General features: G+C 45.9%; 1 protein-coding gene across 1 annotated transcript; it reads left to right on the top strand.

Moving 5' to 3' along the window:
* Positions 1 to 14,317: 14,317 nt before the first annotated feature.
* LOC125527178 (protein STRICTOSIDINE SYNTHASE-LIKE 10-like) lies at positions 14,318 to 15,259 on the top strand (the record flags this gene model as incomplete). Its single annotated transcript, XM_048691734.1, has 1 exon — positions 14,318 to 15,259. A coding segment is annotated over one exon (942 nt), but the record flags the coding sequence as incomplete, so codon positions are not given.
* Between the last annotated feature and the right edge of the window lie 569 nt (positions 15,260 to 15,828).

Below are 15,828 nucleotides of genomic sequence, written 5' to 3'. Positions count from 1 at the left end.
TCAAGAAGTGTTCCCCCTAACTGTGCACCGTTGCGACAGTTCGCTGTTTCAAAACACCACGTGATGATCGGGTGTTTTATTCAGACGTTCACATACAACGGGTGTAAGACAAATTTACACATGCAAACACTTAGGTTGACTTGACGAGCCTAGCATGTACAGACATGGCCTCGGAACACAGAAGACCGAAAGGTCGAGCATGAGTCGTATGGAAGATACGATCAACATGAAGATGTTCACCGACGTTGACTAGTCCGTCTCACGTGATGATCGGACACGGCCTAGTTAACTCGGATCATGTAATACTTAGATGACTAGAGGGATGTCTAATCTAAGTGGGAGTTCGTTATATAATTTGATTAGATGAACTTTATTATCATGAACATTAGTCTAAAATATTTTACAATATGTCTTGTAGATCAAATGGCCCACGTAGTCCTCAACTTCAACGCGTTCCTAGAGAAAACCAAGCTGAAAGACGATGGTAGCAACTATACGGACTGGGTCCGGAACCTGAGGATCATCCTCATGGCTGCCAAGAAAGATTACGTCCTACAAGCACCGCTAGGTGAAGCTCCCGTCCCACAGAACCAAGACGTTATGAACGCTTGGCAGACACGTGTTGACGACTACTCCCTCGTTCAGTGCGGCATGCTTTACAGTTTAGAGCCGGGGCTCCAAAAGCGTTTTGAGAGACATGGAGCATATGAGATGTTCGAAGAGCTGAAAATGGTTTTCCAAGCTCATGCCCGGATCGAGAGATATGAAGTCTCCGATAAGTTCTTCAACTGTAAGATGGAGGAAAATAGTTCTGTCAGTGAGCACATACTCACTATGTCTGGATTACATAACCGCTTGTCTCAGCTGGGAGTTAATCTCCCGGACGATGTGGTCATTGACAGAATCCTCCAGTCGCTTCCACCAAGCTACAAGAGCTTTGTGATGAACTTCAACATGCAGGGGATGCAAAAGACCATTCCTGAGTTGTTTGCAATGCTGAAATCAGCGGAGGTAGAAGTCAAGAAGGAACATCAAGTGTTGATGGTCAATAAAACCACTAAGTTCAAGAAGGGCAAGGGTAAGAAAGCCTTCAAGAAGGACAGCAAGGAAGTTGCCGCGCCCGGCAAGCAAGCTACCGGGAAGAAGCCAAAGAATGGACCCAAGCCCGAGACTGAGTGCTTTTATTGCAAGGGAAGCGGTCACTGGAAGCGGAACTGCCCTAAATACTTAGCAGACAAGAAGGCCGGCAAAACAAAAGGTATATGTCATATACATGTAATTGATGTGTACCTTACTAGTGTCCGTAGTAGCTCCTGGGTATTTGATACCGGTGCAGTTGCTCACATTTGTAACTCAAAGCAGGGGCTGCGGAATAAGCGGAAACTGGCAAAGGACGAGGTGACGATGCGCGTCGGGAATGGTTCCAAGGTCAATGTGATCGCCGTCGGCACGCTACCTCTACATTTACCTTCGGGATTAGTTTTAAACCTTAATAATTGTTATTTAGTACCAGCTTTGAGCATGAACATTGTATCAGGATCTCGTTTAATTCGAGATGGCTACTCATTTAAATCGGAGAATAATGGTTGTTCTATTTATATGAGAGATATGTTTTATGGTCATGCTCCTATGGTGAATGGTTTATTCTTTATGAATCTCGAACGTAATACTACACACGTTCATAATGTGAGTGCCAAAAGATGCAAAGTTGATAATGATAGTCCCACATACATGTGGCACTGCCGCCTTGGTCACATAGGTGTCAAACGCATGAAGAAGCTCCATGCAGATGGACTTTTAGAGTCTCTTGATTATGAATCATTTGACACGTGCGAACCATGCCTTATGGGTAAAATGACCAAGACTCCGTTCTCAGGAACAATGGAGCGAGCAACCAACTTGTTGGAAATCATACATACTGATGTGTGCGGTCCAATGAGTGTTGAGGCTCGCGGTGGCTATCGTTATGTTCTCACCCTCACTGATGATTTGAGTAGATATGGATATATTTACTTAATGAAACACAAGTCTGAAACCTTTGAAAAGTTCAAGGAATTTCAGAGTGAGGTTGAGAATCAACATGACAGGAAAATCAAGTTTCTACGATCAGATCGTGGAGGAGAATACTTGAGTCACGAATTTGGCACACACTTAAGAAAATGTGGAATAGTTTCACAACTAACGCCGCCTGGAACACCTCAGCGTAACGGTGTGTCCGAACGTCGTAATCGCACTCTATTAGATATGGTGCGGTCTATGATGTCTCTTACCGATTTACCGCTATCTTTTTGGGGCTATGCTTTAGAGACTGCCGCATTCACTTTAAATAGGGCTCCGTCGAAATCCGTTGAGACGACACCGTATGAATTATGGTTTGGAAAGAAACCTAAGCCGTCGTTTCTAAAAGTTTGGGGATGCGATGCTTATGTCAAGAAACTTCAACCTGAAAAGCTCGAACCCAAGTCGGAAAAATGCGTCTTCATAGGATACCCAAAAGAAACTATTGGGTATACCTTCTACCTCAGATCCTAAGGCAAGATCTTTGTTGCCAAGAATGGATCCTTTCTAGAGAAAGAGTTTCTCTCGAAAGAAGTAAGTGGGAGGAAAGTAGAACTTGATGAAGTATTACCTCTTGAACCGGAAGCGGGCGCAACTCAAGAAGATGTTCCTGAGGTGCCTGCACCGACTAGAGAGGAAGTTAATGATAATGATCAAGATACTTCTGATCAAGCTCCTACTGAAATTCGTAGGTCCACAAGGACACGTTCCGCACCAGAGTGGTACGGCAACCCTGTCTTGGAAATCATGTTGTTAGACAACGGTGAACCTTCGAACTATGAAGAAGCGATGGCGGGCCCGGATTCCGACAAATGGCTAGAAGCCATGAAATCCGAGATAGGATCCATGTATGAAAACGAAGTATGGACTTTGACTTACTTTCCCGTTGAACGGCGAGCCATAGAGAATAAATGGATCTTTAAGAAGAAGACAGACGCGGATGGTAATGTGACCATCTATAAAGCTCGGCTTTTCGCTAAGGGTTATCGACAAGTTCAAGGGGTTGACTACGATGAGACTTTCTCACCGGTGGCGAAGCTAAAGTCCGTCCGAATCATGTTAGCAATTGCCGCGTTTTACGATTATGAAATATGGCAAATGGACGTCAAAACGGCATTCCATAATGGTTTCCTTAAGGAAGAATTGTATATGATGCAGCCGGAAGGTTTTGTCGATCCTAAGAATGCTGACAAGGTGTGCAAGCTCCAACGCTCGATTTATGGGCTGGTGCAAGCATCTCGGAGTTGGAACATTCGCTTCGATGAGATGATCAAAGCGTTTGGGTTTACGCAGACTTATGGAGAAGCCTGCGTTTACAAGAAAGTGAGTGGGAGCTCTGTAGCATTTCTCATATTATATGTAGATGACATACTTTTGATGGGAAATGATATAGAACTCTTGGACAGCATCAAGGCCTACTTGAATAAGAGTTTTTCAATGAAGGACCTTGGAGAAGCTGCTTATATATTAGGCATCAAAATCTATAGAGATAGATCGAGACGCGTCATAGGTCTTTCACAAAGCACATACCTTGATAAGATATTGAAGAAGATCAATATGGATCAATCTAAGAAGGGGTTCTTGCCTGTGTTACAAGGTATGAAATTGAGCTCAGCTCAAAGGCCGACCACGGCAGAAGAAATAGAAGAGATGAGTGTCATCCCCTATGCCTCAGCCATAGGTTCTATTATGTATGCCATGCTGTGTACCAGGCCTGATGTAAACCTTGCCGTAAATTTGGTAGGAAGGTACCAAAGTAATCCCGGCAAGAACACTGGACAGCGGTCAAGAATATCCTGAAGTACCTGAAAAGGACTAAGGAAATGTTTCTCGTTTATGGAGGTGACGAAGAGCTCGTCGTAAAGGGTTACGTCGACGCTAGCTTCGACACAGATCTGGATGACTCAAAGTCACAAACCGGATACGTGTATATTTTGAATGGTGGGGCAGTAAGCTGGTGCAGTTGCAAGCAGAGCGTCGTGGCGGGATCTACATGTGAAGCGGAATACATGGCAGCCTCGGAGGCAGCACGTGAAGCAATTTGGGTGAAGGAGTTCATCACCGACCTCGGAGTCATACCCAATGCGTCGGGGCCGATCAAGCTCTTCTGTGACAACACTGGAGCTATTGCACTTGCCAAGGAGCCCAGGTTTCACAAGAAGACAAGGCACATCAAGCGTCGCTTCAACTCCATTCGTGAAAATGTTCAAGATGGAGACATAGAGATTTGTAAAGTACATACGGACCTGAATGTAGCAGATCCGTTGACTAAACCTCTCCCTAGGGCAAAACATGATCAACACCAGAATTCCATGGGTGTTCGATTCATCACAATGTAACTAGATTATTGACTCTAGTGCAAGTGGTAGACTATTGGAAGTATGCCCTAGAGGCAATAATAAAAGCATTATTATTATATTTCCTTGTTCATGATAATTGTCTTTATTCATGCTATAATTGTGTAATCCGGAAATCGTAATACATGTGTGCATAACAGACACCAACATGTCCCTAGTAAGCCTCTAGTTGACTAGCTCGTTAATCAACAGATAGTCATGGTTTCCTGGCTATGGACATAAGATATCATTGATAACGAGATCACATCATTAGGAGAATGATGTGATGGACAAGACCCAATCCTAAACATAGCATAAAGATCGTATAGTTCATTTGCTAGAGTTTTGCAATGTCAAGTATCTTTTCCTTAGACCATGAGATCGTGTAACTCCCGGATACCGTAGGAGTGCTTTGGGTGTACCAAACGTCACAACATAACTGGGTGACTATAAAGGTAGACTACGGGTATCTCCGAAAGTGCCTATTGGGTTGACACGGATCAAGACTGGGATTTGTCACTCCGTATGACGGAGAGGTATCACTGGGCCCACTCGGTAATGCATCATCATAATGAGCTCAAAGTGACCAAGTGTCTGGTCACGGGATCATGCATTACGGTACGAGTAAAGTGACTTGCCGGTAACGAGATTGAATGAGTTATTAGGATACCGACGATCGAATCTCGGGCAAGTAATATATCGATTGACAAAGGGAATTGCATACGGGGTTGATTGAATCCTCGACATCGTGGTTCATCCGATGAGATCATCGTGGAGCATGTGGGAGCCAACATGGGTATCCAGATCCCGCTGTTGGTTATTGACCAGAGAGTCGTCTCGGTCATGTCTGCATGTGTCCCGAACCCGTAGGGTCTACACACTTAAGGTTCGGTGACGCTAGGGTTGTGAAGATATGTATATGCAGTAACCTGAATGTTGTTTGGAGTCCCGGATGAGATCCCGGACGTCACGAGGAGTTCTGGAATGGTCCGGAGGTAAAGAATTATATATAGGAAGTGCTGTTTCGGCCATCGGGACAAGTTTCGGGGTTACCGGTATTGTACCGGGACCACCGGAAGGGTCCCGGGGGTCCATCGGGTGGGACCACCTATCCCGGAGGGCCCCATGGGCTGAAGTGGGAAGGGACCCAGCCCTTAGTGGGCTGGGGCGCCACCCCCTAATGGGCCCATGCACCTAGGGTTAGGGGAAACCCTAAAGGGGGGGCGCCCCCTTGCCTTGGGGGGCAAGCCCCCCCCCCCTTGGCCCCCCCCCCCCCCCCCCTAGGATATCCATCTCCTAGGGCCGGCGCCCCCCCCCCCTTGGCACCCCTATATATAGTGAGGGAGAGGAGGGACTTGAGGCTACGCTTTTGGTGCTTCCCTCTCTCCCTGTTACATCTCTCTCTTGCGTAGTATAGGCGAAGCCCTGCTACTGTGACGCCCTGCATCCACCACCACGCCGTCGTGCTGCTGGATCATCATCAACCTCTCCTCCCCCCTTGCTGGATCAAGAAGGAGGAGACGTCTCCCGTCCCGTACGTGTGTTGAACGCGGAGGTGCCGTCCGTTCGGCACTCGGTCATCGGTGATTTGGATCACGTCGTGTTCGACTACATCATCCCCGTTCGTTGAACGCTTCCGCACGCGATCTACAAAGGTATGTAGATGCATCTCATGACTCGTTGCTAGATGAACTCCTAGATGGATCTTGGTGAAACGAGTAGGAAAATTTTTTGTTTTCTGCAACGTTCCCCAACATGGCCGTGGGCACGCAGAGTAGAAGAGAAAGCGAAGTAGTGGGACCAACTGAGTGGCTTACCTAGGCAAGCAGTGGTCACTAGAGCAGAGGCGCCGATGAAGCCACCACCTCCATGGGGGTGCTGGCACCGCCTGATGTAACCGTTGCACCTATAGGTACCTGCTCTGGACCTCAATCTTGTGTGTTGCACTGCAAGACGAAGCTCTCTCACTCCTTGAGCATCTCAAAAATCTCCCTAGTGGTCTGCCCACTAAGGCCTTCAATTGAAGAAATCAGAAATCATGTCTATCATCTGCACCCAGGAATCAAAATGTAAGTATTGGAGTTCAAACCAGCTGCGTGACCATGATGTGGCAAAATAATTTGCATACTATTTTGGTTTTCCAGGAATTATAGAAAATATTTCAACATTACAAGTGAATTCATTTTGTGGCTGAGTAAAACGTCTTCCAAGTCGCGGCCACTTTGTTAATTTGTTGTCAAGTAATAAACAGAGATGACATGTGAATTAAGTTGCCAAAGTTTATACTTGTTTTGCCAAAGGTGATAATTTTCTGCATCTAGTTTATTCCAAAGATCATCTTCTACATAAAGTTTAGTTTAAAAACTACATGGGACCCTGAGCATCATGAATTTAGAACATGTGTAACAATTAGAAGTACCAATTAAGATGGTGAAACGCAGCCATAGCAAGGAAAATAATTTGGTCCTCAATCATTCACAGAAACAGAAATGTAGATTATAGCAAACAACATCACCACAGCCCCAAACCCAGCCCAAGAAATGCCCATTGTGCAATGGCCAGTATACAATTACCACGGCTCGATGGTTGTGGACACACAGGGAATGAGAGTAATCATGCAAAATAAATGAAGCGAGTGGCTCACCTCGGCTGTAATCAGAGAAGAAGTGTTCATCGGAGGCGTTAGAGGAGGGAGAGAGCTCCAGGGAGAGCAGGTGTGATTTGCGCCGGGGCCCAGCTAAAAGAAACTACATATGTTGTTCAGCTCTAGAAACTGATCAGCTAGCATAAGAAATTAAAAGAAGCACCCTTTGTTCAGCTAGCATAGCAAACAATTGACAATCAAATAGACAACTAGATTAAATATTCATCCAAGACTAGTCATAAAGATTGCTAGCACATGCATGATGGCTCCCTGCAAAGCACACAAAGATAACACTTGTTCTATCTATATGTGCCCAGCAACACTACACCAGTTAATAGGTAATAGTTTTCTTTCTACTTGACGATAGCCATTATTAACAAATCAACATCCGAACATAAGCAAGGATCCTACCAAAGCTAGAACAAGGACCAATACCAAACCTGTAACTTGTAGTGCAAAAAAGGTACATAAATGGATAAACCGAAGAATATTTGTCGAGGCACAACAGAATCTTGCATGGGCAACAAAGCATGGTAGCAGCCACATACACACATGGCCTCACAAAGTACAACTATTATGATATGTTTAATCGACATGAAATATGACCACAATCCCAAGATCATGTCAGTTGCCGGAAGACCACCACCACTACACACAGCATGACGACAACAGTCGCACACTAGCTAAATGGCCATACCGTCTAAGAGAGAGAGAGAGAGAGAGAGAGAGAGCAGGGGCTCACCGCAACCCATGTAGTCGGACATGGAGGTCCCAACGATGTCCGGTATGACTCACGTGTTGTCGGATGGCAGTCAGGTCCCAGTGGAGGTAGGTCGCTGATGACAAGACGCTCTGGAATCATATGCTTGGCAGATCAGCGACACTAGTTACCTGTACCAAAAAGAAAGCACCATTCATATGTGATACGTCTCCAACGTATCTATAATTTTTGATTGTTCCATGCTATTAAATATTCTTTTTTGGATGTTAATGGGCTTTATTTAGACAATTTTATATTATTTTTGGGACTAACCTATTAACCGGAGGCCCAACCCAAATTGCTGTTTTTTTTGGCTATTTCAGTGTTTCACAGAAAAGGAATATCAAACGGAGTGAAACCTTCGGGAGAGTTATTTTTGGAACAAACGTGATCCGGGGGACCTGGAGTGGACGTCAAGAAACAATTGAGGAGGCCACGAGGCAGGGGGGCGCGCCCTCCACCCTCATGGGCCCCTCGTTGCTCCACCGACCTACTTCTTCCTCCTATATATACCTATGTACCCCGAAAACATCCAGGAGCACCACGAAACCCTAGTTCCACCGCCGCAACCTTCTGTACCCAAGAGATCCCATCTTGGCGCCTTTTCCGGAGCTCCGCCGGAGGGGGCATCGATCACAGAGGGCCTCTACATCAACTCAATGGCCTCTCCGGTGATGTGTGAGTAGTTTACTTCAGACCTTCGGGTCCATAGTTATTAGCTAGATGGCTTCTTCTCTCTCTTTGGATCTCAATACAAAGTTCTCCTCGATTCTATTGGAGATCTATTCGATGTAATCTTCTTTTGTGGCGTGTTTGTCGAGATCCGATAAACTGTGGGTTTATGATCAAGATTATCTATGAACAATATTTGAATCTTCTCTTAATTCTTTTACGAATGATTGGTTATCTTTGCAAGTCTCTTTGAATTATCAGTTTGGTTTGGCCTACTAGATTGATCTTTCTTGCAATGGGAGAAGTACTTAGCTTTGGGTTCAATCTTGCCGTGCTCGATCCTAGTGAATGTAGGGGAAACGACATGTATTGTATTGTTGCCACCGAGGATAAAAATATGGGGTTTATATTATATTGCATGAGTTCATCCCTCTACATCATGTCAATCTTGCTTAAAGCGTTACTCTATTCTATGAATTTAATAGTGGCTACCGGACATGGCAATTAACATCCCAATGCATTCATAGTCGACCACCAATATGCTCAATAATGAGAGTGGAGGGTTGATGCAGCAAAATACTAAGGAAAAGCATCTAGTAACCCTAAGAAAACCAAGAAAGGAAAGAGGATGATTATACTTTCCAACGCATCTAGTACCATCAGATCTGCTATATGGTTACATCATCCAATCTAGTCTCAAGAGATTGACTGATACTTATACAATCAAATGTGATTAGCTCCTCCCTTTGGAAAAAGCAACTAGTGCCAAAACTGATAAGTCGGCATTGAACAACACAAAACCAGCTGATACCACATTGGTAGCAAGCAAACTAACAGTCTGACATTTCTATGGAGCCAAGCCTCTAGAAATTTCATAAACTACACAAAGTTAACCTGTCTCTCTTCTAGTAGAAATTGAACAAATTAAGATACTACTGTAGGTTTTGTGCTTGAACCAAAAAATGCTACATAAAAATAATAAGCATGCACTATAGGTTTTGTCCTTGAACCAAATAATGCTGCATAGAAATAATAAGCATGTACTGTACGGGATGCGTATTCGTCATAAACGTGATGCTCCAGTTTTTAACCTATAAAAATGGAACCAAAATGTGCTCTTGTGCCAGTCCAGTACGTCCAACTGCAAATCAGATCTTGGAGGTAAATTTAAGAAAACCCAGAAAGGAGAGATGATGATTATATTTTCCTTCCTACACAACATCTCGTCTAGTACCAACAGATCTGCTATATAATCACATCATCCAATCGATCCTCAGGAGGTTGAGTGGTACTTACACAATTAAATGTGATTAGCTCATCCCTTTGAAAAAGCAACCAATACGGAAACTGACAAGTCGGCATTTAACAGCGAAACTTGGCTTGCCAAAATTCTAGGCATCTAAAATAAAAAAAAATAATGATTGTGAAATTTGAGGCACAATGAAAGCAGGTCCGCATAATCAGTTAAACTTCCAGGCACTACACAGCCCACTTTTAGTGTTAATGTTGATCTTATAGCATGTACTGTTACAAAGATGCAAACTGCACTACTGATTTCACAAAAATTGCCATTATCACTTTTGGAAAGTTTGTTGCTCATTAAGGACAGGCACAACGGGCTTCTTCATAACTAAAAGTCAGTACTTTTGGCCGATCCTGGGAGAATTGGCCCCCTCCCCAGCTTCTCATAGAATCTCCAACCCTCATTTGTTTGACCATCCTAGCTAGTTAGAGCCTAATTAGCTTGGAATGTCTTGCAAGTTGTACTCCAAGACTTATATTCTGTAGATTCAAGATAGTTGTACTCTAATACCAAGGCCAAATTGAAGCAAATATTCCTACAATAGCTATACTCTGTAATCCATACAAATGACCACTAACCCTGAACCAAGTTGCATCTAGTTTATCATTTGTGTTACTGATCGAAAGCAGCACAACAACACCTAACTATAACAAGATGACCTTTATAAGGGCAAAATGCATTGCTTTAGAAGTCGAAATTAGAACTCAAGAGGACAGCAGCAAGTATGGCAAATTAAAAAAACTATACTGACAGGGAGCAGACTAAAAGGGCTCCCCCTTGTTCCCCAAAACATGTCATTTCAGATACTAGAAGTCTAAAAACACAACTTTGACTACCAAGTTTTACTATAATGTGGGTCAAAGATTCAGGGAGTAGCTGAGGAGAGGGGCGATTCTGGAAGAATCCGCCAAAAGAAGCCCTTAAAGGTACATGATACTACATAGGGTAAAGTTTCTAAATACAGGTGGCCAATGTATTTCATTCAGTCTGAAACTTCAAGTGTTGCAAAGGATTGTGCTTCATTTGTTCAAGAAGACAAGTTGGATTACAAGACATCCCCTCTTGTCCTCTCTGAAGAAATAATTTCTATGCAAATTAAGCCCAGAGGAAGCACAAGAACAGAGGGTAAGGGGAGACAAAGATAAATACTTATATTTGTCAATCCATGGCGTTAGAGCAGCGGGATAGCGGCGTCCCAGGAAGGAAAGAAGGAAGCACATGGAGCACCTGCACGCGGACATCAGGGAGGGAAGTGGCCAAATCAAAACCTGTTCATATAGCATAGAAGCACACACAAAGTGGTTAATGGAGAAGGCTAGCTTGTTACTAAATTTTTTATTTTCAGAAGTAGAAAATCTAAACGATAGACAAACAAATTGGTGTGGAAATTTGCTGGAGAAGCATTTTTTTGTCATGTACATGGCTAGAATAATTTGCAGAAGCATTGTTTCAAGCTATATTTACAACTTGCAGCAAGATTACCACTCCAAGTAGTCACAACTTGCAGCAAGCTTACCACTCCAAGTAGTCGCAACTTGCATTTCTGCCATTCTCCTTTCCTGGTACACACGCTGTCTTCAAGAGTTGAGTGAGATGAGCCATCGCACATCTCGTTGCAGTAGAAGCCAGGGACCAGATTGTCTCAACTAAAGAAGCAGCATCAAGGGTGAATTCTTTACTTATCTAAAATTCAGAATACAACAAGTTAATCCCCAGTTCATTACACATGGCAGAAGCAGCCGCATATGAAATTAACTTAACCCAGGAAGGAACCTCAAATAAAATAAAACTAGAAATATAACTTGAGAATAAATAGAAATCAATCCGTCTGTTCATTACCACATTGCGGAAACAACTTGTGGAATTAACCCACAATAGTGCAAGCTTCGGCTGTCACTGGTCAGTGACATAAAAAGTGAATTTGAAGGTAATTTTTCTGAGTTGCTAGTTATGAACAGCATATCATTTATGTAAAGGTAGAGTTAAAGTTTCAAATTTGAAGGCATATCATGGCAGGTGAGTGAAATGCCACAGGTTAAATATGCACCTTCTGAAAACATTTTCATTTTTTGGTTATATATTAGCTGATGTTGGTCCGAAACAACCATCATTGAGAGTAAAACTATAGTGAGTGCTTTGTCACGTTTGCCGTCTCAACACCGTCAAGGACGTGTGGTAGAACTTGCGGGAGTGGCTACCGTACATGGCAATTAACATCCCGACGCATTCCTAGTAGACCACTATGCTGCCGAATAATGGGAGTGGAGGGTCCGTGCAGCGAAAGACTCTGGAAAAACATCTAGTAAATTTAAGAAAACCAAGAGAGGAAAGATGATGATGATATTTTCCAACGCATCTAGTACCATCAGATCTGCTATGTGGTTGCATCATCCAATCCAGTCTCAAGAGATTGAGTGATACTTGTGCAATCACATGTGATTAGCTCCTCCCTTTTGAAAAAGCAACCAGTGCCAAAACTAATAAGTCGGCATTGAACCAAAACCAATTGATACCACATTGGTAGCAAGCAAACTAACAGATTGACATTGCTATGGAGCCAAGCCTCTAGAAATTTCATAAACTACACAAAGTTGACCTGTCTCTCTTCTTCTATTAGAAATTGAACAAATCAAGATATATACTACTGTAGGTTTTGTGCTTGAACCAAAAAATGCTGCATAGAAGTAATAAGCATGTACTGTATGTGATGCATATTCGTCATAAACGTGATGCTCCAGTTTTAAGCCTGTAGAAATGGAACCAAAATGTGTTCTTTTGTCTGGGCAGTAGGTACAATTGCAAACCAGATCTTGGCTAGGGTTCGATGCCAATGGTGTCTGCGCTCCGAGGATGGAAACTCATGAGGGGAGGGGAGGAAGGGAAGGGCGTTGGAGAAGAGCGAATCAAAGATGGGCGGGCGAGAGACAAGTTACCTTGATGAGCAGGAGCGTCCCTAGCCCGAGTGAGCACGGAGGAAGCTCCATGCTGGCGTCGCCGGCAAGCAAGAAGAGCAGACGGAGGTTGTGCCCGGTGCGCGAGCGATCGAGAGCTCCAGTTCGAATCTCTTAACAGATCTGGGGACGCCCACCGACCTCCTCCTCGCTCGAGGGGTGGGGAGGGGAGGGGGCGGCGGCGAGGTCCGAGTCTCCGAGGGAGATGGGGCGTTGGGTGGCAGCACCAATGTGGTGTTGTGTGTGGGTGTGGGTAGGGGAGCAATGAATGAATCGGTCGGGGGAAGTCGATGTGATTTCGCCGTTTCGGTTTACCCACGTCGGATTGCTTCTTGTTCATTAGAGAATTGTTGCGTTCCACAGATCGATCCCATGCCAATCTCATCTCAGCGGTCCGTCCGTGTCTACTGTTAGATCTTCTTTTTCTTTCTTGGTACTAGTACTAGTATTAATCAATCGTTTCACTGGCCTTCCATTAATGATTGGTCAACCTCATCTCTCACTGATCGATTTCTCGCTCATTGTCAAATTTATCTCCCATGGATTGATCCTTCTTTCTTGTGAACCCATCTCAGCGGCACGTCCAAATCTAACAGTGATCCTCTCATTGCTTGTTGCTAATGTGCACACACATCGATCCATGCGTAGTACCTGACATCATCCTCACGCGCACATATGCACTACTACTAGTAGCTAATTAATTTGAATGCATGCATGTATGTCTAATTGTGTACGAACGACGTGCTCCCCACTAACAGCAGCGTCTCAACTACCTTGTGTAACTAGTCTAGTGCAAGGAGCAGACATAGGCGGAGATGGCCGCTCAAGTGCGGATCTGCAGCTGCCACCATGCATTGTCATCCCGCTTGCAGCTTCGGCGACCATTGTCCACCGCGCAACACACAAATAGCCCATGCAAAAACTGGTGGAGAGAGAGAGAGAGAAACCTGGTTCGGCCTAGGCCTGACCTAGGGCCCACATCTCTCTTACGAGGCCGCACTTCGGGCGCAAGAGCGGGAGTGGACCGAAATAGTTAAAATCATTTGGCCTAAGAACAGGAGGTGGTGGGGCGCTCCTAGCGGCGCCTACTCAGGGCAACAAGGCCATCCTAGCGGTGGTGATGTGGTCGTGATGGCAGCGAGGCATTCTCTACGGACAGCGCTGCAACGATCTCTATTGGCATCGCGGTCGTCTGCAAGGACACTTAGCTCCTCCATCGTCATGAATTCGGACCACTCCGGTCGTCGTGGTGGAGGAAGAACCGGTCGCGGCCGCACCCTAGCCTTCCCTCTCCAATCTTCTATAGGCTATAGCAACCCTGACGCCGGTCGTCCTCCAGCGGGAGCGGCACGACCGTTGATCTCTTCTAATGAGGCCATTCTGCGGAGCACCGCCACAAGGCGGAAAGCGTCGATGATGTCTAGTGGCGGGGATGCGTGCACCATGAGGTGGCACCGGGTTTTAGATCCATGCACGACGGTCGAGTCGGTATGACGTGGTAGCTAGCTATACACTGTTGAAGACTTTTTCTTTTGAAATGAAACTATTGAAGATGAGATCATTATATACAATAGATGGATCGATTGATCCGCAAGCTTCGACACCTCCCGGGCACAACAGCTGCCCCTGCCGCCCGGAGAAGTGCACGGGCCGGAGAGCGTCGCCTTCGACGCTCAGGGCCGAGGCCCCTACAGCGGCGTCTCCGACGGCCGCATCCTGAGGTGGAATGGGCCCAAGCTTGGCTGGACAACATACGCCTACGGACCAGGCTACGACAGCGAAACGTGCACGACATCCAGGTTTGGCACGGAGGCGGACATAGAGAGCCGCTGCGGTCGCCCACTTGGTCTGCGCTTCAACCAGAAAACGGGTGACCTCTACGTGGCCGATGCGTACAAAGGGCTTATGCGTGTGCCGCCCGGCGGCGGGGAGGCCACCGTGTTGGTCGACCAGATTGATGGCATGCCGCTGCGTTTCACCAACGGGGTTGACGTCGATCAAGTCACCGGTCAAGTCTACTTCACCCATAGTTCGATGAACTACGACAGGTCAGAACACGAGATGGTCACCAAGACCGGGGACTCCACGGGCCGCCTCATGATGTATGATCCACGAACATCGGACGCCACCGTGCTCCAACCAAGGATGACATACCCGAACGGCGTCGCGCTCAGCGCCGACCGCACACACCTCGTGGTCGCATCTACTGGCCCGTGCAAGCTGCTGAGGCACTGGATCAAAGGGGTCGACGCGGGCAAGTCCGAGCCTTTGGCCGACCTGCCGGGCTACCCAGATAACGTGAGGCCCGACAGGAAAGGAGGCTACTGGGTGGCGTTGCACCGTGAGAGAAATGAGCTGCCCTTTGGTCGTGATAGCCATCTTCTTGCTGTGAGGGTCGCTGCTGATGGGAAGATAGTCGAGGAGATGAGAGGGCCAAAGAAAGTCAGGCCAACCGAGATCATGGAAAGAGATGACGGCAAACTCTACTTGGGCTCGGTGGAGCTTCCTTATGTCGGCGTAGTAAAAAGAAAGTAGAGAAGTAGAGTATAGTAGATATAGGATGGATTTAGTTTCTTATTATACTTGCAGCTAAATGTAACGCTCCAGTTTCTTTTGTTATAGGCAAACTATTGTAATGCATATTTTTAGATCTTTTAAGTACACCTAAGATATATTAGCCATCCATTTAAGTGGACAAGTCTCCAGATACCGCTTACTGCTATGCGCTAGAGAGATGCAAACTTGAAGAGATGGACGTAGGGCGTGTTGGCGGAGCCGATCCACGGAGACATGTTCCGCTCCACCACCTCTGTCGCCATGGAGTCGCTGAACCCGCGCAGCGCCATGGCCACTTTGCCGTTCTTGGGATCTCGGGTGACGACGACCCTGACGGACGGCGCTCATGGAGTTCGTCGTGGTACCGTTCTATTCCCAGTGCTTTTCTCGGTCCAAGCCAGTACCCATCCCTGGTCCCCTCTGTCGGGGCGCACGCTATCCTAGTACCACGGCAGCTCGCCGAGCACCTCCGTCTCGCGCGCAGTGGGTCCCTGCAGCAACAGCCTGCATGACGATGTCTCGGCGACAACAATGTGCGTCCGACTCGC

This window comes from Triticum urartu, unplaced genomic scaffold (assembly GCF_003073215.2).
Source record: "Triticum urartu cultivar G1812 unplaced genomic scaffold, Tu2.1 TuUngrouped_contig_3148, whole genome shotgun sequence".
In the NCBI taxonomy this organism is placed as follows: Eukaryota; Viridiplantae; Streptophyta; class Magnoliopsida; order Poales; family Poaceae; genus Triticum; species Triticum urartu.
Note: the sequence above shows the minus strand (reverse complement) of the source record. Positions and strands in the feature narration are given on the sequence as shown.